Genomic DNA, 23,287 nt, shown 5'->3' with positions numbered 1-23,287 from the left:
AAATAGCTACCCGGCATTCACAGAAAAAGAAAAGAAATATTTTTACTGCAAATTCATTATCTGGGTTTTTCTCTCCTTTTCGGATAGGCCGTGAATACTCAAATCGCTGGACCTCATTCACCCTATAGAAACTGAATTAAAAAGGGGAAGAAGTATAACTACAAAGATAATTTCATTAAACAACCTAAAAAAATATTCAATGAAATGGCTATTAAATCTGTTAACAAGGCAAAAGAGTACCTGTCTTAAAACCCTCAGTTTGTGAACACATTGCGTGCGTGCGTGTACATATGCATGTGGGATATTAATGTTTGATGACTAAAGACACAGGCACATAGCATGAGATAAAGATGCTATTCTGAATACTACCAAAAACAGCTATAATATTTCATAACAACTGATCTGTCCCTTAAGATATGCAGCGTTTTAAGGAACATGCAAAAACCTGAAGTATCATTGTTTTTCATAATTATCTAACATAAATTATTCACCCTGGATTTATAGATTTAAAAAATGGAAACAAATGTTACCAAAATATTTTCACCTATGATTGACATTTCCTAATTCATGTTTTTTGGTGGGTAACATTTAAAAATGCGGAAAAAGAAAAAGAATAAACTGTCATATTTCTTCTGATCAACTTTACTGAACTTTGTTTGATGGGAATTAGTTACCCTGAATCATTTCAGCTTGGGAACAGACAGCATTGACATAGAATAGGGGTCAGCAATGATTTTATGCAGAGTGACAGAAACACCTAGACCCTTGACTTGTAAGAGGCTGGTATACTGAGGTGGATGGTGGGGGAGCCATGAGGGGCCTGATCCTTGTTGTGACAGCGCAGCCCTGGCCCCTTTCATGCTGTGCAAGTGCCAAACAAAATGCCTGTGTGACACGCTCTGGCCTCTGGCACATGTGCCAGGGGTTGCCTACCTCAACAGAGAGCTTGAAAACATTATTTTACACACACACACACACACACACACACACTTTTTTTTCTCTTTCCAGGTCCTGACGCGCACACACACACACACACACACACACACTTTTTTCTCTTTCCAGGTCCTGTAAAACATTCAGATCTACCATGGTCAAATGGTTCCTGCTTGGCTACAATAGCACAACATTTATCATGCCATACCACAGAACTCTTGCTTAGGCATGGAGCCTGCTCAAAGAACTAAAGTTATATTGTGATTAGTGTTTATGTGTGTTCTGATAGTACCTTAGATCCACAGCCATAGAGTAGGACTGAGCTGAGTTAGCTAGGCACATCTATTGCCACCTGAAGTTTGTTTTCTTTGCATAAGTATGTGTTATCTCCAATACCTGCTTATAAAAACTTGTTTGCAAAAATCTGACTCACACACACACAGGTGCACACACCATTTTCTAAGCATATGATTTATCCAGGCTGATAAAAATGTAGATGTAACCAAAAAACTTACCTTACAATTTGTTCTGATACTGGCTTGTGAAATTTTGGTGGTAAATCAAGTTTTGGCTTTAGAGTAAAGCACTGAATATCTGAATTGGAAGGTTAAGAATTGAAATGGCACAATTTAAATTATGCAGGAGAGGAAAGATCAACTGGCAAATGTTCCTTGCTTTAAGAATTGTCTGTAACTATCTAGAAACAGGCATAAGAACAGTAAATACCAATAAAAACAAACAGCAGAGAGACCTATTCAGTCTTAGCCACATTTACACATTTTTAGTCTGATCAATTTATATGAGTTTATGCACACAGCAATTTCCAAGGATACACTGTCCAGGGGAATTTTTAATATCATCGCCTGGTGGAGATGTTGTCTTCATTTTTTCTGCATTGGGAAACTGGGTTAGTAACCTTGCTTCAAAGTCTTCACGACGTTCATACTCCTTCCCTCGGTAAATGAACACTTTGTTCTGAAAATAAATTGTGCAGTGAAATTCATATAGTAATATTCAGGGTATGTTCACACAACTAAGAAAAAGGATGTGAAAGCTTCTGCAAATGCTGGCTACTAAAGGTAGAAGTGTATAAAATGTTCTAGTTTATAACAACATGATTATCATTAGTTAGTTTGTATTATGGCTCCCAAACAGCAAACTACTTAAGTATGTGCTTAAACCCATTAAGCACACATTTTAAGGATGTGCTTAATTTCCATTTAAGGCAATGGGGTTTAAAAACACTGGATTAACTGTTTAATTGTTTTGTTAAATAAAGGCCTATAGCAAATAATTAAAACCCAGATTCTGAAAAACAGATAAGCATACATTAAACACTTAAGTACCCTTCCTCCCTCCCTCTGTATGAGTGATTGCTTTTTCTTTCTTCTTCCTATGTTGCTGCTTTTTTTTTTTTTTTTTTTTTTTAAGTATGGGCCAAATTCTAATCTTCATTATACCTAAACCCCCCGAAACTGAAAAAAAAAGCATTAGCATTAGGGTGACCAAGGATTCCTAGGTTCAAAACGAGATGCCTCACTGCCTCCACCAGTTCTGGCATACTCTGCTGTCTGAACTCCATGTCGCCACTGAGCACATGGAGGAAAATGAATGGATGCGTGGGACAGGTGTTTAAAAAAATGACTGTACCAACAAAAACAGGACATACAGGGTGCTTACACAAGTTACATTTTTCATGCGACAGGGTCCCTGAAAGCACCCTACAGCCCTGACAACACATGGGCACAGCTGCAGAGTGCTTTTAAAATAGCCAGTTGCACAAAAAAAATTAACTCTTGTCAAATCAGTTGTTAGATTAAGGCACTTTGCTTTAGAGTACCTTAGGGAACTTGTGTTCCCTCGCGGGTTACTTTTTCACACGGGGTGGGGCTGGACTGGAGAGAGTCACTGGGGTGGTCAGCAGGTGAGGAAGGAGGAAAGGAGCAGCCAGCTGGCTTTTGCCTGGCCTGAGCTGGAGGGGTGGGGGCTGGAACAGGGCTTGGTTGCCTCAGAGGCCCTGTCCTCAGCTACCCTGGATGGGGTATTTGGAAGAACCAGGCTGGGTCCATGAGGCAAGGGGGCTCCATTCCACTCCCCTACCCCCCAGCTCTGGCTGGGCCTTTTGAAAGGGACAACAGCAGCTGCCAGCTGCTTTGCTTGGCCTGATTTGGAGGGCGATGGAGGGTGGAATGAACTCTGTGCTGCTCCCTTCCCTCTTGGTCCCCTGGATCTGAGGGGTTGGGGGGCAGGGCTGGAGAGAGGGGCAGGTCAGCAGCCTCCAAGGATGCTGGAACACCTTCACCTGCTGGCCATGGCTGCCCCTAACTGAACAGGCAAATGTCTGCTGGGTTGGGGGGACAAGACTAACTCACAGTGCTTTATGTAAAACATCATGTGTTAGGGTGCGGCCCTGAATGTCGTGGACATCCACTGTCCCCCTAACTAGAGTAGACTTCAGTTTAATATGTCTAAACATTACCAAGAAAAAAAATCTGTTGAAACAAGTGTGCAAGGCATACTAGGGATTCCTTACATCTGGTTGGACAGTTCTATGTAACCTATACAGATATAGAGGCTAATGATCGCATCTTATCTTAACTCTAGCGCAACATACTTCACACAAAGCCAAAGATATTACATCTGACTTAATATATCTAAGAAGATTGAAACATATTCATTCTATCAAATACACATATATTAATATTTTGGTCATTGGAAAATAACATCTTTTATGTTACTTACTGCTAAGTAAGCTGTATTTCTATATATTGATCTGTCACTAAGAATGAAGCAAATTAAAGATAAACTGCATACAACTACTCTGACTTATGAATTGAACAGCTATACTTAATTCCAGCAACAAGCATATTACATAGGAGGACTTAAGTTTATAGAGTTAAACTGACCAGCATTAAAATAAATTTTGATAGAAAAATAACACCGTAATGTGAAAATACTTTATCTTATATTTATTATTTATCTCAGAAGTAACACTTGTTGAAAAAAGTAATACACTTAATAGAAAAACAATGGCTTATGGGCAAAGTACTCTAATACTTTCTCTAATAGTCAATTAGGTTTGGTTCTGCAATACTGCTCCTTCAAACTGACAACAGCCAAAATAATATTTATCTCTATCTAAGCAAATAAATATGAAGACAGATGTATAAAAAATGAATAATTCAATTCAACTCAAAGAGAAAGAATACTAGGAGATGCATGTACTGAGAACTTTGTCAGCAGCATAGTTAATAGCCAAATGTTACAGTTTTTATTGCTAATATAGAAGACAAACTGACCCTTGACAAACAATTTGTGAAGCATAATAAATGTGTTGCCGCAGTAACACCAAAATTATTCAGTTGTGAAGAAGAAAATCAGTTCAATATTAATATAGCTGGTTAACTCTATTCTTAGTTTGCATTATATTCCTTTGAATATACAGATAACATAGTGCTTCAACTGGAAAATTGTGTGTTGTACTCTCTGTACAGTTCCTGAATGTAAATACAGTTGAGTCTGAGGCGGAATGAGCAAACCCTCTGTCAATTCCATTCGGTGCCTCTTGTGATCTCAATATAATCATGCTCTACACAGCTGTATTTAGCACCTCTAAATCACTGACAGGTAACTCAGTCCATAGGGGGTAATGTGCACTCTATTACAGGTTTGCATACATTCACAATAAATCTGAGACATAATACCCTCTGAGAAGTTATCAGTGACTTATTGATATATTTTATTTTATAGTTTTGAAGATTACTGTTAATCACAGCCTCTCAGTGGTTTTGTTCTCCAGGAATATTATAAAATGTTTATTCAATTACTTTTCTGAGAAGGCAATTGAGTTTCAGGGTCTCAAATGAACTAATGTTTCACATACGTAGAACAATAAAAACAAACATTTGCAACTAGAATGTCCAAAGCCCTGGAAAATGTATGATAGGGACAATCTGCTCTGATAAGGCATGAGGCTTATTGATCTTTATAAGATCTTTTTATTTTCATTAGATTCAAACAGTTTAATTAGGAAGGGGGAATCATTCTAGTTCCTGATTAGTTAGGTATCATTTTAGTACCATACTTACAATGGAACTATTTTCATGTCTACAACTCCTACAATTCTTTTTTGTTAAGCCTACAGAATATTGCTTGAGTCTGCAAATTAACTATGATATACGATAAGTAAACATTTGTGACACATATTCAGAAGATGGTAGAAAAATGTTATTAGATATAACTTTAAATTTAAAGTACAGTTCAGACAAGAATAATATATTAAACTTCTCTCAACCTTCTAGTATTACAGAAGTAGAAAACCTTTCTCTCCAACAATCATTTCTTGTACCACTGTATTAAAGCACTGGGTCAAGAGCACAGTCAGTCATATGGATTCAGAATTTGAGGGTTATATATCTGCATTTCCAATTATTTGAAAATTAAATATTTATAAAATACTGAATATGCCATAAAGAAAAGCTCCTTTTAATACAATTCTGCTAGATCAAAAGGGAAAAGAAAATGCCAGTGTCTGCTCCACATAACTACAAAAAGATTACTATTTACAAATGAATTGGACTTTCCAGTGATGCTCTATATTGAAGGCAATATCTTTTGCAGAAGGAAAAGAGAATCTTTTCTAATCAGTGAATTCATATTTACCCGTAAAAATGTAGGGAATCCTTGGCCATAGTATCCAACAGCAAAGTAATCTGGTTTAGGTCTTATCACTTTTACAATGTTTTCATAGAACTGAGCTTGCTTTCTCTGCAAGGGAAACAGAAATAACATTTAACTTAAAATGTCTTTCACAGACACAATCTGGAGGACAAAAATGTGTCTGTGTGCGCCTGTGTGTGTATAGATAAAGGTAGAAAGATGAATAAAGAAATACACACACACACACACGCTCTCCCTTTTTATGTATAATATATATGTGTGTGTATGCGCACATGCATGCACGTATTTCTTTATTCATCTTTCTACCTTATCTATTCATCCTCCTTTACTCAGCTTTCTATTTTTCCTTTATTCATTGTTTTAAGCAGCTAAAGTAATTCTTTCTTTTTTTTTTTTATTCATCCTTTTTTATCTGGTTGGAAGACATTTTATTCAAGGCTCAGTTGCCTCAGGTTAGTTTTCACTTACTCAGGACAACTGTGGGGCACCTGAACAGTTACCACTCGGCAGATGTTCTGTGACACCATGTTTACCCAAATCCAAGATGACTCTGAATTTAAGACCCCCCAATAATTAGATTTTATACATGGAAAATTTATAAATTTGTTATAATTTTCTATGCACAGAATGTAATTATTGAAGGGATGTCTTAAATTTTCTCCCCCCACCGCTGCAGCAAGAAAAGCAGTGACAAGGGGCCAAGCAATGGGGTGACAGGTGGTGAAGATTGTGAGGCAGGTAGAAGGGGAGTGAGGTCAAGCAACCTACTCCTGCCCCTTGATGCTTACCCCTCCATGCCTGTACCCCCTGGCAACTGCTGCTTCCCCTGGTGCCAGCCCTCCTGCAGACTCTGGCCCATGCCTGCCCACCGACCTCCTCAACCCCAATCCTCTCTTGCTTATTCTCTGGCTCCAGCCCCAGTCCTAGCCAGTGTCAGTAGTGCTAGCAGCTCCATTCTGAGCTCTAGGGTCTAGCTAAAGCTGCCTCTGCCACAACCGCTGTTACCAGGCTATCCTTTGGCCTAGAGGCAAGCATGTGCTCTTTGCTCTGGGCTGGAGAGTAAGTAGTGGAGGTGGTGGGGGCAGACCAGGGCACAGAGGTGTTTGGGGGGTAGGCAGCAGTTGTGGCTACAGCCCTAATCCTGGGTCAGGGCTCAGGGCTGTGGCCACAGCTACAGCTGCAGCCCCAGCCCCCTCCTGCCATGCATGTTAAATAGGGGAAAATACCTCATACTGGATTCAAGTAAATGTGGTAAGTCCCTGCCTCATGTTAACTTGCGGCAGTCTGATCCACAATCTGTGTCCTATCTCACAGGGTGATTCTGGAAATTATGGGTTGATGAAGCACAATAAGCTCTTTCCGATGTGTATCTAGTATACTGCTTCTTCACCACTGAAGGCTGGAGGGATTTATTAGATAGATGGACGGATAGATGTCAGTTAAGTGGCAGTCCGCCCATCCATTCATGGCTACCATCACCATCATGGATATTTCTCACAATTTTTAAATGAATTTAATGAGTTGGGTTGGAAAAAAAATTCTCATCCTGTAAAAAATGTTGTGATTTCAAAAGGTTTCCTGTCCTGCACTAGGATAAATCTTAGATTTGTCAATCCATTTGTGACAAAACAAGGAGAGCAAGCACATGCAAACATTAGTAAAGGCCCTTAGAGCATGAGAAATTGAGGTGTAAGATTCTGAACTGTCTGATTTGTAGCATGATTATAGATCTACCTGTTAAATGCCCTAAGCACCGTACTAGCAGCTCTACTGTGAGCCTCTCTAATTAAAGCATCCCACCATGCCCCAGAGCATGTGTAAAGGCACCCTCTATTAACAGCGACTGCTCCAATGAAAAAAGTGACGTTAAAATGCAAACAGCGGGAAAAGAAAGTAACTGTGAAGGGAAAGTGACTTTTCATTGGAGAATAATTATTTTTTACTTTTTATTTTTACATCCTAAACTTAATAAAAGTACATGCTGAGGGCCATGTGGCAGGTTTTTCCTGGAAAAGCATTGTTTGCCTTAGCCCAATAGTAATAGTTCCACTGAGCTACTCAAGAGCTGCATTGATCTCTCCGAGTCATGTAAAAAAAGTCTTATGGACTTTATGATCTGTCACCAAACAGCTCTCAGAAAAAAACTTTACATTTTGCTTATGCAAAACCTCATGGCTGTGTAAAGGCAAGGTTCTCTGAGTAGTAGTGCTGTCTTTTATTAGATCAACTGAGTAGTTGGTAAAAAGGTTAAGAGGTGGTACTACTGTATTTCAAATGAATACAGTTAACTGTTTATCTGTTTGTTTTATCATGCAGTTATTGAAAGCTAAGCCACAATAATTTACTGCCTGTTTCAATCAAGGATAATTCACCATATTTACTCAAATATAAAATGACCCAGATTATAAAATAACCCCCAATAATTAGATTCTATGTATGGAAAATTTATAAATTTGCTATAATTTTCTGGGTGTGGAAACTAATTATTGGAGGTTTGCCTTGAATTTGTTTCCCTTCCCCCCACTATTACAGCAGGAAAAATAAATCTTGGGAAAACCAGGGAAAATAAATCATAATTTACCCTATAGTTCATTGGCCTGGGTGCCACCAGTCAGCAGCATTTCGAGCCCTGGTGACACCTCAGCTCAACACTGGTCAGTAAGTGTGTGTATTCCTACAAAAGAGCCATGTACTAATTAGCTTTCCACTCATGGCTGAAAGCAGTTGTTCTTGTCATGGGTCCCAAGATTAAAAATATATGTAGACAAGGCCCAGGGCAATCTGGTGTGGCTGCACCTCATGGAGGGCAGAGCCACATTAATCATATGTAACAGGCTGAGAGAGGGGGTGACAGAGGGACTTAGGACCCCGTTTGGTGATGTTTGCCAGACACTTAAGGCTGGTGAAAAAACAGGAATAATTGGAAATGGGAAAGAAGGCTCAGTTCAGCTGTGGGAGTGCAGAAGTCGAAAGGTATGCAATGTCCATGACATGACAAAGAGTCACTGCCCAGGGAACTGGATGCAATGGGCACTACCATATATCTTATTCAGATGGGTTGCACTAACTTATCCTTGTGGTAAGTTCCCATCAGCATTTTTGCATCAGGTGTTAGGGCTTGCTCTAGCCTCTCTGAGTGCCACCCTGGCACTATAGTACCTCCAGGCTGGTGCCTGTTCCCTCCTGGGGCGACAACTGCCCACTTAAGGGCCACATCAAAAAAAAACGTTCCCATCAGAATTTTTGCCGAATATGGGCCAGGTGTTTTATAGACATGCTCATTTGGCTTATTGGCTGCATTTAATGACATGATAGCTGTTTTCCATTACTGAGCACATGCTGCTTTTGGCAGCAGTTTAATGACAGACAATGTATTTAATGAGGTTTCTTCATATGCAAATGTAAGACAAGGGCTTTTTTACACCATGCTGATTGGAGGAAAAAAACCTCGTCTTGTATTTGAGTAAATATGGTACTGTGGATTAGTTTCACTTATTATAGGACAGGACTGAATAGACAAAACAGTTACAATGGATCAACTAAGGCAAGCTCATGAGGTATAAAATTCCTTTCATTCTCCTTTAAAATTATACAATTTTTTCTTTCCACAGCCATAGAAAAGTCTGAACTTTCTGGTGTATGGCTCATGTAAGGCTACACATGTCTGTCATGCTGGACTACAAGTGGCTTTTGCCTGCCGGAACCCATTTTACAACATCAAGAATGCAAATTGTGATACACATGCCATTCACAGGGCCGCTCTACCATGCCATTCTACAATTCTTAGATTTGAAACCTAGGATTATCATATGAAAGTAAGACCTCTGTGAAATGGTTACAAAACATTATGAATGCATTGCGAGACATGGTTTTTCTTTAGCTGGCTTCAAGGCACAGAAGTAGCATCTGAAGCAGGCGAAGGATATCATTCCTCAGAAAGATAATGCAGCTAATTTTACTTCGATTATTCCGTTCATGGGTCTGTACAGAAATAGATTCCTAGGCAGATTTGATTTCAAGAGGGGATTGAAGAGTTCTTGGTGGGTTTTACTTTAAGATCAAGAATTCAGAACATGGCTAAAATTTAAGACATTTAACTATCTCCTGAGGCACTTGAACTAGATTCTAGTTAGGAGATAAAAGTTACTGTGACTCTTCGTTTGGTAGATGGGATCTATTATAAATTTGTGAAAACTGGATGTCAAAGAAAAGCTGAACCAGAAAATGAACACTGGAGCTGCAATTTTCCTTAAATAGAACTTTGGAACCACTTGTACAGAGTAGAATCAGGACACTTAACTCCAGAAGACTAATGATTTACACTTTTTTCATGAATTCCTGGAGCCTACAACTTGTTTTCCACAGTCCCTTCATATAGGAATAGTAAATGCTACATCTATGCAGGGGATTGCATCAGATGACCCTGGAAATCCCTTCTGAATATACTATTCATGCCCTGGTTAAATCAGTAAAAAATAAATACATGGCATTACATTTTAGGCCCATTTTCCAAGTAAAACACCACATTATGCAACTTCCTTAATAACAAACAGTAAGTCAGCAGCAGAGGTAAAAACTGGTATCTAGCCCTACAATCCATCCTGGACACTTCACTGTTACTAAGTAGCTGCAATTTCAAAAGTTACTGTTAAGGAACTTTAAAAATTTTGAAATATTTCTATCAAAATCTGAAGTCTCTCCACTTTCTTTCAACAGGCCAAGGAAAAATAGGAAATGGTCATGTACCTATCTTACTAAATACAGAGTCCTATTTTAAAACTGCATATTTCCTTTAACCACAAGAATCAAGGAATTATGGTTGCTTGCCAGCGTTAAAGAAAAAAAAAAGGAGAAGAAGAAGCAGTGCGTTACTTCGACCCAGCTCCTAAGTGTCTATATAGACTGGGCACTTTAGCGGGGCTTTTTGGCACTTTTAGCTGAAGCTGATTCAATCGGCTATTAGATAAAAGCACCAAAAAAACCCCAATGAAGTTCCTGATCTATAGAGACATACTGCCCTGCCTCTTTTGCACATGCACTGGGATAGGCATGGGAGCACATGGAGTTTAAAGTAAAACACTTTTTTTGATTTTTTACGTCTGCAAGCAGCCACTGTGATCAGAGCATTTTTCTTCCAGTGTAAAAAACATATATATTTCTTCCATTTAAGTGAGTGCCAAAGATGGCCAACTAAATGACCAGCAAGCCAGCCAACATGTGCCCCAAAAGATCAAGTACATCATCCTTCCCACTTAGTTAGTTTAATGGAGGCTAAAGGAATTTTCATTATTTTTAAACCTTAAAAAAGGAAATTCTGCCAAAAAACAATATATAATGTCTGTTAATTTAAATTGAAGTGAAAAGAAACCTACCAGCAGTTCACTGAGTTGTTCATAATCAAACATTTCATTTTCATACTGTTCTGCAAGTTCTTTGCCCAAGGCAATGGCCTCTTCCCACATCTGTTGGAAAAAAAATGCAACTGAATTATATACCTTGTTTAAACAACAAAATTGGATTAAAATAAATCTTAAAAAAACACAAGCAAAATACATTTTGCTATATGCCTGAAAACACTATGAATAAAATGTGCATACAATGTGACAAAACAAATATTTGTTTCAGCTTCTTTCATGTATCTGTGTTTTATTCCCTGAAATTTAAATAAAAAGAAAAGCAACTAAAAAAAATAAGAATGTCTGTTGCTAACCACACTAGTGACACAACATATTCTTCTGCACACTTTTCTCTAACTTGGAAATCCTAAAACTCAGGTATCTGATTTGGTTACTGATTATCATCTAATATCCACAGCAGACAAATCAGGCAGTACATGGGAGATACTTTTTTTGATTTGTACAAACATTCATTATATTTCCATTGGCATTTTCTACTCCTGCTCTTCAAGCATGAGATTCAACTGCAGTGTAAATTGACAGAATTATTTAACAATTGTTATTCCAGATTCTTCAACTATCTGGAATACAGATAATCTTAAAGAGGCATAAATGTTTTAAATATTTACAGGTATTCTTCATTTTTACTATCTTCAATGTGAAAAAAACCCCAAACCCAACTTTACATTTACACATGAGAAAATCTAAGACCAGGTCTGAAAATCTATTTTTATTGCTGAAAGTTGTTAAGAGCAGCAGGAGCTGAAAAAAGGCAGAGAGAAAGGGTAGAGCACATTTTCCCAGCTCATCCTAAAGACACGTGCCTTGGAAGAAAAATATTTTTTTAAATGAAGTTCCCTAAAGATGTTTAGAGCTGGTTGCTGAGAAGGCAGAAGAAGGAATATTTGTATATATGAAAACAATTCACGGACCCTTCCTACATAGACACCTGATCCCTCTACTTGCTCTGCTGGCAACGGTTGAGACTCCCCAGACCCTAAAGCTTTTCTCAGCACCTTTCTAAGCAAGGGATCTGCCACTTTTCTTCCTTACATGAAGGAGGAAGAGGAAGTGGTTGATGGAAAGCAGAAAACCTGGTGGAACTTATTCACCCAGTTTGCTGCCTTTTCTTTCCTCTTGAAGCTCAGAGTCAGCAATGGAAAAACAGGTAGTTCTGCAGGAAAAAGTGGAAGAGGCCTCAGCTACATTCTTAAAATCATATCAGGATCCCAAAGGCTGAGATATGTAGAAAGGGTCACAAGTGTTACCTGTAGTCCACGTTAACTCAGAGACCAAAACTACTCAGAGATGCAGCCATAGATTACATGTAACAAAACCAATGGGCAAGTCTAACTGAGGGCATCTACACATGCCAATAAGGCAACATAATAAACTCCAGCATAGTTTGTACTAGAGTCAGCTGCTCCTGGGTGCAGCATCTACATGGACTCCTGGGACCAAAGCAGTTTGAGCCAAGGCAGAGCAGCCCCAGGCTGGCCGAGGTCCAGGGGGATCAGCCCCAGGCTCCGGGTGGTCATGGAAGCGGGACTGAGTGGGGCAGGAGGGTGCTAAATTGCAGGGCCAAACAGCAGGCAGCTCCCACGTTAGCATCCTTGTGCCTCAGTTAGCACATCACCACCTACATGTGCATTTCAGTGGACTTAAGTACTCTAACCCCAATAGTACTATCTTAAGGTGGAATTAATTAATTTAATGTGCTCTAATAATGGTGCATGTGTAAATGCTGATGCTTTACTGTGGCGCTAATTAGACAACTCTGCAGTAAAGCTCACATGTAGATGTGCCCACTGAACAGTAATCAAGTAATTTAAGTGATTCAAACTGAGATTGCCCCTTCCCCTCCCCCAACTCCCTCCAAAAAATAATGCAATTGGCTAAAAACTGATGAGATTTTTTAGAAAATATAATATCTGATAAGCTTGCAGAAGGTAAGATTCTGAATGAAAGTCAGCATGGCTTCGTCACGGGCATGTCTTGCCTTCCAAACCTCATTTCCTTTTATGACCAGGTAACTTGCCACCTGGACATAAGAGAGCAGGGTTGGCATGTATACCTTGACCTCCAAAAGGCCTTTGATCTAGTATCCCACAATGTTCTCATAAGAAAATTGGAGGATAGTGAGCTTAACTCTGAGCCAGTCAGGTGGGTGAGAAACGGGCTGCAGGACGGAACCCAGAGAGTTGTAGCGAATGGATTTGTGTCATCCTGGAGAGAAGTGGGCAGTTGTGTCCCACAGGGGTCAGTGCTTGGTCCAGTACATTTTAACATCTTTATTAACAATTTGATTGCAAGCGTAAAGAGTTCACTGGCCAAGTTTGCCGATGACACCAACTTATGGGGGAGCGTGATCACACTTGAAGATAGGCAACAGATACGGGTGGACCTAGACAGGCTAGCAGGTTGGGTGGATCAGAACCTGATGAAGTTCAATGTCGAGAAATGTAAAGTGCTCCACCTCGGGACAAGCAAACCCCAACACACCTACAGGCTTGGCAGCACCAAACTGACTAGCACCACAAATAAAAGGGACCTGGGGTAATAATAGACCACAGGATGAATATGAGCTGGCAGTGTGATGCTGTAGGTAGTAGGGCAAATAATAGTCTGGCATGCATCAATCGATGCATCTCCAGCAAAACCAAGGAGGTGATTCTTCTGCTCTACTCAGCACTGGTGAGACTGCAGCTGGAGTGCTGCATCCAGTTCTGGGAACCACACTTTAACAAGGACGTGAACAAACTTGAGAGAGTCTGAAGAAGAGTCAGCCATATGATCAGTCTTATAAGGCAAGTCATACAAGGAAAGGCTGACGGATGTGGGACTCTTCAGCCTGAGGAAAAGAAGGCTGAGAGGGGACCTGGTAGCAGCTTACTGCTACACCAAAGGAGTACATCAAGGGCTCAGTGAGCAACCGCTCACCAGGGCACCTGAAGGGAAAGCCAGGAGTAATGACCACAAATTCCTGGAAAATCAATACAGGCTCAACACTAGGAAAAACTTCTTCAGTCAGGGTGGCCAGACTGTAGAATGAACTCCCTCCAGAGGCAGTGCAACCACCTACCCTGGAAATCTTCAAGAGGAGACTAGACAGTCACCTTGCTAGGGTCACCTGACCCCCAGCTGTCTTTCCGGCTTGGTGCAGGGGGCTGGACCCGATGATCTTCCGAGGTCCCTTCCAGCCCATTATAATCTATGAATCTATTTTGATCCACCCAATTTGATCATGTTTTCAAGCATTTCTATGAGGGCTAGAAAATGTATTTTAAATTAATGCTGAAATTAAAAATATTTAAAATGGCCAATGTGGTCCCTATTTTCAGGAAGGGGAGGAAGGAGGACCCAGGTAATTATAGGCCGGTTAGCCCCACCTCTATTCTTGGCAAGACCTTAGAAAAAATCATAAAGGATCACATTTGTGGGGGGCCAGCGTGTAATACAATGTTAAGGGGAAACCAGCATGGGTTTGTAGCAGGCAGCTCCTGCCTGACTAAACTGGTCTCTTTTTATGACCACGTTACAAAGTGCTTAGATGCAGGGGTGGAGATAGATGTTATTTACTTGGACTTTAAAGAGGCTTTTGACACAGTGTCACACACAATTCTTACAAGCAAACGTAGTAGCTGTGATGTGCTTTTTTCACAGTAAGGTGGGTGAAAAACTGGCTTATGGGACCCACCTAGAGAGTGGTGGTGGATGAGGTGGTTTCTCCCTGGAGGGATGTGGGCAGTGGTGTCCTCTGGGGCTCTGTGCTTGGACCAGTGCTGTTCAATAACTTCATCAGTGATTTGGATGAGGGGGTTGAAAGCACTCTGCCCATATTTGCAGATGACACCAAACTATGGGGTACAGTTAACACACTGGAGAGCAGGGAGCGAATCTAGATGGATTTGGACAGACTGGGGAAGTGGGCATATCAGAATAGGATGCAATTTAACAAGGATAAGTGCAAGGTGCTGCACCTGGGGAGAAAATCTCCAATACACCTATAGACTGGGAAATACCATTCTGAGTACTATGGCAGTGGAAAAGGATCTTGGAGTCTTAGTCGACACAAAAATGAACATGAGTTGCCAACGTGACGAGGTAATAAGTAAGGCTAACTGCACTCTTTCGTACATTAGTGGGTACATCACGAGCAGGTCTAGGGAGGTGATACTTCCCCCTCTATGTGGCATTGGTCAGGCTGCAGTTGGACTATTGCCTCCAGTTTTGGGTGCCACACTTTAAGAGGGATGTGGATAACCTTGAGAGGGTTCAGAGAAGGGCTATTGTTTGGTTGAGGGCCTGCAGGTAAGATCCTAAGAACAGAGATTGAGAGACCTGAATATCTTCAGCCTCCACAAGAGAAGGTTGAGAGGTGATCTTGTGGCTGTCTGCAAACTCATTGGCGGGGGAGGGGGGGGACGACGACAGCAGGGAATAGGGGATACTTTGTTTACTAGGGCACCCCTCGTGGTTATTAGAAATAACAGCCACAAACTAAAGGAGAGTAGCTTTAGATTGGATATCAGGAAGAAATTCTTTATGGTGAGGGTGGCCGAAATATGCAAAGGGCTTCCAAGGGAGGTGGTGCTTTCCCCTACCTTGGAGGTGTTCAAGAAGAGATTAGACAGGCACCTGTTATTTAACCCCACCAGCGCTCTTTCCTGTCTAGAGCAGGGGGTCGGACTTAATGATCTACAAGGTCCCTTCTGACCTCTATAAAATCTATTTAGTTACCATTAAAGTTGTATACAATTTTAGGTAAAATTAAACACATTTATTTTTTGATATAATACTTGTGATAAAACAGTGAGTTACCAAATGCAGTCAATTGGTGTAAGCAGTAGACAGAGCTAGAAATGGTTTAGTGAGCTCAGGTAGGTCATGCAATTCAATCAGACAATACAGTTTGAAAGATCCTGGTAATGTCTGCATCCATTCATGCATCTAAATTTGTTCCTTTTCCTGCAGAAATTAAATTCCTTCTCTCTCACCTTTTGGAACCCCCAATATCCCCACCCCACCTCAAACTCCCACCCCAAAAGCAAAAGACAAACTACTTCTTACCCCACGCACACTTTTCTCTGATATCAAGAAAAAATTCCTCCCTTCTATCCTGTTCTGTACTTTCTTATTTACTGGGGGCTAGGAAGTCTTATTTTGTAGTCCCAATGTGTAGTCCCAAATGTAGGCCCTGTGTAGTCCCAAATTGGAGGCCCAATTTCATCTTAATGGCACCAAAAAACCAAGTCCTTGCCTGGTCCCTTCTCACTGGCCAGCCTCTAGAAACCTGTACATGTTAGAAGCTTCTTGAAATTGAGTCAAACAGCTCACAGCCTTGAAGAACAGCCAGTCTAGTGGCTGCAGGAAAGGTAGCAAAGAGGGAACTTGAAGCTGAAGAAAAAACGTTGTTGTCTGATGGGTAGAAAGGACAGAAGAAATCTAGAGCGCCAAAAGGAAGCCTCTGCTATTTGCAGGGCAAAGAGATCATAGCCTAACAGGATGAGGAAAGGACATAGGGAATATGGATTTGTAGATCAAAAAGCTACTAGATGCAGAAGAAGCCGTAAGAAAGAATCTTTGAAAGTCAGTTTTTTTCTACGTCAGGAGGCAAGGCATTTTGCCACATTTTTCTTTTAATTGTCCTTGAAGTAGAAGGAACAAGAGATCTAGAATTTCAAAGACTGGCTCTCTGTATATCATGGAAGAAGGCAACCACATCTGTCTCGCAGCAGAGACTGGGTTTAAGTTCTACTGTCCAGCTGCACACTCTGGGACTATGGAAGCCAAAAATAGACCTTGTAGCTCTAGGCAACTCATTTATGAATTTTACCTCGGGACCCCTCTGTAAAATTGGGTTCATAATACTATTCACCTCACTTAAAGAGGAATGGAACGAATATGAGTTAGCTAATGCTTGTGAAAAGCGCTTTGAAGATAATGTGTGCAGTGGAATTGCTAATTACTATTATCATAATGAGGAATCCTTGCTTGATAAAAATTGCATGGTGATTGCTGTGCTAGGAAAGTGACCTTTTTTTGTAAATGCAAGACTTGGTTTTCTTAGATAAATTATATATATAGCGAGCTGCATATTTCCTGTGTGTGTGTGTGTGTGTGTGTAGTGAGCTGCATATTTCATATACGAGTCTAAGAAAATAAAATCTTGCATTTACAAAAGAAGTCACTTCCCTAGAATGCATATATGTATATGTATGCAACATTTATTATAGAATAATGAATGAAAAATATGTTTTAACTTTAAATAAAATATAACATAACTTTAATAACCAGGAAATGGTTAGGAAAAAAAATCTAATCTATACTTATAATTTTGATATTTTAAACTAACTTATTCCTGGCTCAGAGCAGCACTATTCTGTAAATTTATAAACCTGTAAATCTGTAAACCTAATATTTATAGTTTGGTAAATCATCAAGTGTAGAATTTTTTTAAAACCATTTAACCTTTCTTCATTGTGAATGCTTCTTTTCAACTTTAGTCGTCAGTTAACTTAAGCATATTTCCATTTAAAAAAAAAAAAGTATTCTTATCTTAATTTCCACAACACTGGATTTCTATTTGGATGCTCTAGATTTAACTATTCACTCTTCAAAATCATGATGTCTCTATGCTCTTATTTTGTGAAAAAAAATTACTTTGAAACTAACACTAGTCAATACCTTTGGTCCTTTCATTGAACTCTGCATCAGTACATCAATTCTATCAACACAATTCCAAGTATCCTCTGTAATTGAAAATACTGGTTCAATATAAATGGTTTCATATAAATGTACTGTATCACTTAAACAAACTAACTGCTCCAAATATTCAGTTGGTATAAACTGTTCTGGGGTAAACTTCTGCCAGACTGGAGACAAGTCATTCTCAGCAGAAAGTAACACCTATAGAACTTGTGCTCACTCACTCTCTTTGTAATGGTTCATCAGGACTCAAGTCTGATACCTTTTTGGTCAAGGAAATAGGCACATTTATATAATCAGGCTTTCTACAAAGTATTTATACAACAACTATTGAGAGATCTTAGATAGTGCTTTATGACCAAAGAGAAGCATTATAGGAACAAATGGAGAACATCGAAAGAAACAAGCAAATACATTTCTCATGCAATGCAGGAAGACTAGAGTAAAATTGTAAGGTCTATTTTAGTTTATCCCCCAGGTGTAAAATCTCACTGATAGCTAGGTTTCTCCTGATGGTATTCTTTACACTAATTTTTTGTGATTACTACTTTTATTGCTGTAATGGCCAGAAGCCCATCAAGTTCAGAAATGAACTGTCAGAGAGACTGCATACATATAAATGTGCATATAAACAAGTCCACTGATATCACAGCATCAGACCAACACATGGAAATATCAATTAGTGGAAGTATTAATAGTTCATGTGTTATTTCAAATAAATGTAAGACAGTGTGTCTGGCGGACAAGGTCCATGTTGGAAGTTAGGGATCTTAGGATCTATTCAAATGTGTAATTTTGGTTATGTGATATCCCTTTACCCCTTTGGGTTTGGCTATGCTCCTTCCACGATTGTTCTGCATATGCAAAACCTAGAAATTAAGTAGTGAAACCACTTGTAGGGGGGCTTTCAGCCACTGCTATCAAGCCAGGGTAGGTTGTGCAGAGTAGAAGTGGGTGGACAGACCTGTGCTTCTTGACAGTGACTTAGAGGCACTGTGGGAGCACTACAAAAACTCTTTACTTCTCTTCCTGTCCTTTGTCAAGGCTTGGTAAACATTTCAGAGCCAGGATGGTATCTGACCATATGATTGTACAGTGACTGGCACAAAGGTCCCTGGTTCTGTTTGGGACCTTCTAATGCTAACTGTAATATAAATAATAAACTTTATTAACCATCAAGCATTGTAATGGCACAGAAAGCATAAAAATGAATCTCCAAATTCAATATGATATGTGTAATTTATCTGTAATAGAGATTGTAAGAGAGAGTGTTTTATATCTGCAGTCAAACAATTTTGGCTTTCCTCTGTTGTAACCATCATTCCCTTATCTATAATTGTACGTGACTGGGGGGGGAAAAAAACCTTTCAGAAAAAAAATCTCATTTTCTAATTTGAAATACTGAAATTACTTTAATAGCATCCTTAAAATATTAGTGTACTAGCTATATGAATCATATTTCCTTACATTGCATTTCTTCATAGAACACTATTAAGTATATATTACAGAGATGACAATCATTTAACTATCATACTAAAAATATAATTTTGTTCTTGACAAAACTGTGCACATGTGGGATGAGATTCTTTAACTCCCTGCCTACAGTTTTGCCTGCACCAGTCTGCAAGTAATCTGATTGAAAGGAAAGGCCTTGCTTTTAGACACTGGTGTCTTTCTACAAAATTTCCTATATACCATGTTCCACTATAACCTTGTGAGGAATCTATCATATGGGGAGGAGCATCTACTATTAGACTCAATCTGTGAGCTGCCAAGTGCACTCATCTACAATGGCCAACAGCCAATTAATCATTTAGCTGCTCTATGCCTTTTCCCTTCTTTCCTCCCCCAGCTTGGATTGGTAGTCTCATGGTGGCAATGGGGAGAGACAGAAGCATAAAATTAGAAATAACTATTTTTTTTTTAACATCACAAGGGTTTTAGGTATCCATTTTCCAATCAAGCAAATAGAAATTGTATATCCAAAATCCTGTGCAAACTCTAAAAAAAAATTCCCTGGAGTTTACTTCAGCAAATTTAGTTTGGTGAGGGCAGTCTGGCTGTGGCAAAGGATTCTGATAAATGAAATCTATATTCTTGAAGGTCAATAGCTCCCAATCTGCTGCCTCACAGATTTCCTGCACTGGAACTTTTCCCAGCTTTGCTTAGGACATGGCAAGTCTTCCACAGAAGTATGCAGTAATGGGAAAGGGAACCGATACATAACATTTGTTTGATGTTCAACTCCTTGATGCAAGAAACAATTTATTTGGATAGTGTACACATTAGAAAGGTTTGTGATAGTGTAAATAAATGTTCCCCTTCTGCAGTAAGAATCATTAAAAAAGTGCCTACCTAAATTCATTTGTGTGGGATATACAGGATTGACTGTATCCTTTTATGGGAAAGCCTTTAAAATTTGAAGACTTTGAAAGGAAAGTCTTTTTAAAGAGCGGACTGTAATTTAATTTAATTTTAAAGTTCACATTAAACACAGCCACAGCCTGAAAAGAACTGTGAGGTCTGATCACACATGCTTGAGAAAGGTTCCTTAGGAGTAGAAATGGAGTACTAGTTATATTATTTAATGTTTGGCTGAGATAATGATAAGTAAAAATGTCATGTTCCAGAATTGGAATATTATTGCAAAACACTGCTAAATCTTAGATGCAGTGTTTAGGACTTTCCCAAGTTTTCAGAAAGTACAAGAAATTACTATGAAAACTTAAATATAGAAAACAACAGGTGATATTTGTTAAGTCTTAGTATTCTATTTAACAAGTCTAAGAGAGATTGATGAAAGATGTGGGTGGAAAATTTCGAATGTCACCTGACTCATTCTGTATCAGTGGTTCTCTCTTTTGTACCAGGACTCATAAATGTCAATGACCAGTCCAGAACCAGTAAATAGTTTAAATACAAACAGCCCCCCAACCCTGATGGTGTCCCTCACTCCCAACCTACTGCCCTCCTGTCCCCAGGACACAGTGTATTGGGGTGGGGGTATGCAATTTCCCAGATGTGTGTGCCCACAGCAGGCACAGGGTTGCAGCCTGGTTGGACCAGAATAGGCAGGAGTCGTCTCCACAGCGCAGTGGGAAGGACTTGGCACAGGAGTGAAGCGGGGCTGTGAGACTCATAGCTGTTGCCACTGCCACTAGGACCCCCATGCCAGCCATACCACCAGCAGTGCAAGGAGTAACAGACGGGGGGGGGGGGGGGGGGGGCAGGAGAGGAGGAAGGGGACCATGCTGCCCTGGTCTCCTGCCTTCAGCCGCTTATGCACCAGGCCATGGCTGTACCCTGTGCTATGGCCTGGCTGCCCCTGCTGCTGCCTTGCCAGTCTGTAGCCCCATGCCCACTATGGGTGCACAAATCTGGAAGGGCCCTCTTCTTGCTACCCCCAGCGCCAAGCAGCCCCTTGCGGGCTGGAATTCTGCCAGCCTGAAAGGGGAAACCTGCAGTTTTCCATGTTTTTCTCCTTTAAAGGAGAATCTATTTTTAAAGTTTATTTGCAACTCCTTCATACACTCTTGTGACCCACTTTTGGGTCATGACCCAGGGGTTGAGAAACGCTGTTCTATCTGAATATTAGCAGGTGGCTGCTGTCTGAAGCCAGTCTACTTGAAACTGCAAGAGGGATGATGACCCCATCTTTTTCCATGGATTTCTCTTCCGTAGCTCTAGTGATGCTAATGTCCCAATTCTCCTCTCTACCCTACCCTCTCTCTCCTTTCTTTGCTGTGCCCCAGATTTCTGTCCGTAGTCCCATTCTGTCATTGGAAAAACTCATAGCTCTGGTGGCAACCAATCTTGCACAGCTTTGATTGAGATTATATTTTTGTAAAAAAATATTTAGTACTTGCTATTTGAAGATAGTACATGGCAGTCTGGTCTATTCACTGCCATGCAAATGGCAAGTTGACACAGAGCATAATTTTAACTTACATTAATGGTGACCTTGAACACTACACAGCTCTATGCCATGAACAGGGATTTAATGTGTTGCCCAAAATATATTTAGCCAGTTTAGCACTACAGAACTGCTGACTGTCACTCTGATGCCTCCCTCTGGATCTTCTTTATGATGACTTCTAAACAGTCCTTTCTTTTTCATGTCCTTGTGACAAGGTATTTAGCAGAATTTGCAGATTTGTTGGAATCTGACAGGCCATGCTGTGAGTGCTTCTGCAATATTGTACTTCTCAATCTTCCTTCAGGAGGCCCCTGCTTTCTCTTTCTTATCAGGCTAGAGAGGCTTGTATGTACTGATGACCCTAACAGCAACACCACTGGGAGTCTTGTACTCCTGGTAGGGTCACCTGTGGCAGTAAGGTCAAAGGTGAGATATCAGACCAAGAGCAGTTCAACACAAAGACCTCAATGGTGGAGCAGGCAAATGCAGCAGGCATACTTCTCAAAGGCTGCAAAGGCGGATGAAGGCTGCAGTGAAGTAAACCCAGTTGTCTCAGATCCACTTGTCACTGGACAGAGGTTTCTCCTACACCAATATCTGTGTGGTTGCCAATGTGCAATGGCCTCCTCATGTAAAAGAAGTCACGCTCAAGCTTCTCCCACTGGTGCAACATCTACTACAATAACCAATACCAATACCCATCTAGAAAGTTCAGCGGCAAAGGAAAAATGGTGACAGGACAGAAAGTGATCACCAGGAGTCCCTAGTCACAGATCCACATGCAGTTGGTGGTCATGTGATGGGAACTTCACCCTTGATATGGCACAGGAGGGTTAATTGGCGCTGTGATTGTGCCTGAGCAGTCCTTTTTGCAATCCTCTCTGCTCACCCCACACAGGGAAGGGGCTAGAAAAGGTGCCTCAAACATAGGACATCCTATTTTACCTTACCCAACTAGATAGCCACCTCTAGGGAACCACTCTCATTGTGGTCAAAACACAAAAATGTCTTTTGCACCATGAAATGTATGAACCTTGCTAGGTAACCCAAACAGTGACAGGCCTAAATGCAGAGCAGCTATTGTCACCCAAGAACTCTTGTGATACAACATCAATATTGTGGCTCTCAGCAAGACCAGATGTGCAGATAAAAGGCAACTGAGGGAGGAGGGGGAGGCTATATGTTCTTCTGGAAAGGGAAACCTGCATATGACAGGTGAATACACAGCATTGGCTTCACTATTAAGAACCAGATTGTCAGCTGAATGACTGAATTCCCTGTTGGCATTAATGAGCCCTTTATGACTCTCCACCTCCAAGTAACCATCAATTTGTTTGATACCATCATCAGTGCATATGCCCTAACACTCGATGCCAAGGAAGAACAGAAAGAAAAGTTTTATGCTGACCTTGATGAAATCCTGACTGTCATCCTGAAAGAGGACAAGATCATCCTCCTTGGAGACTTCAATGTGAGAGTTGGCTGGGACTTTAACATGTGGAGGGGCACCATTGGGAAGGAAGGACTGGGCAAGGCCAATTCCAATGGCATCCTTTTACTCAGCAAATGTGCAGAGCATGACCTTGTCAGTACTAACACTATCTTCAGACAACGTGACAGGTACAAAACAATATGGCAACACCCCCATTTGAAA

General features: G+C 40.3%; 1 protein-coding gene across 1 annotated transcript in view; it reads right to left on the bottom strand.

The window, feature by feature from the left end:
• Positions 1 to 23,287, bottom strand: part of LOC102372075 (dedicator of cytokinesis protein 1) — a gene marked incomplete at its 5' end in the record, with an annotated part of 257,236 nt that overhangs the window by 90,916 nt on the left and 143,033 nt on the right. Inside the window, 5 exons of the mRNA XM_006030253.3 lie at positions 47 to 131; positions 1,449 to 1,527; positions 1,767 to 1,908; positions 5,596 to 5,700; positions 10,986 to 11,075. Of these exons, the coding sequence (XP_006030315.1) occupies positions 47 to 131; positions 1,449 to 1,527; positions 1,767 to 1,908; positions 5,596 to 5,700; positions 10,986 to 11,075 (501 nt within the window). The remainder of the gene's footprint in view (positions 1 to 46; positions 132 to 1,448; positions 1,528 to 1,766; positions 1,909 to 5,595; positions 5,701 to 10,985; positions 11,076 to 23,287) is intronic.

This window comes from Alligator sinensis, unplaced genomic scaffold (genome assembly GCF_000455745.1).
Source record: "Alligator sinensis unplaced genomic scaffold, ASM45574v1 scaffold276_1, whole genome shotgun sequence".
In the NCBI taxonomy this organism is placed as follows: Eukaryota; Metazoa; Chordata; order Crocodylia; family Alligatoridae; genus Alligator; species Alligator sinensis.
The sequence above is the reverse complement of the archived record's forward strand: the minus strand, read 5'-3'. Positions and strand labels throughout refer to the sequence as shown.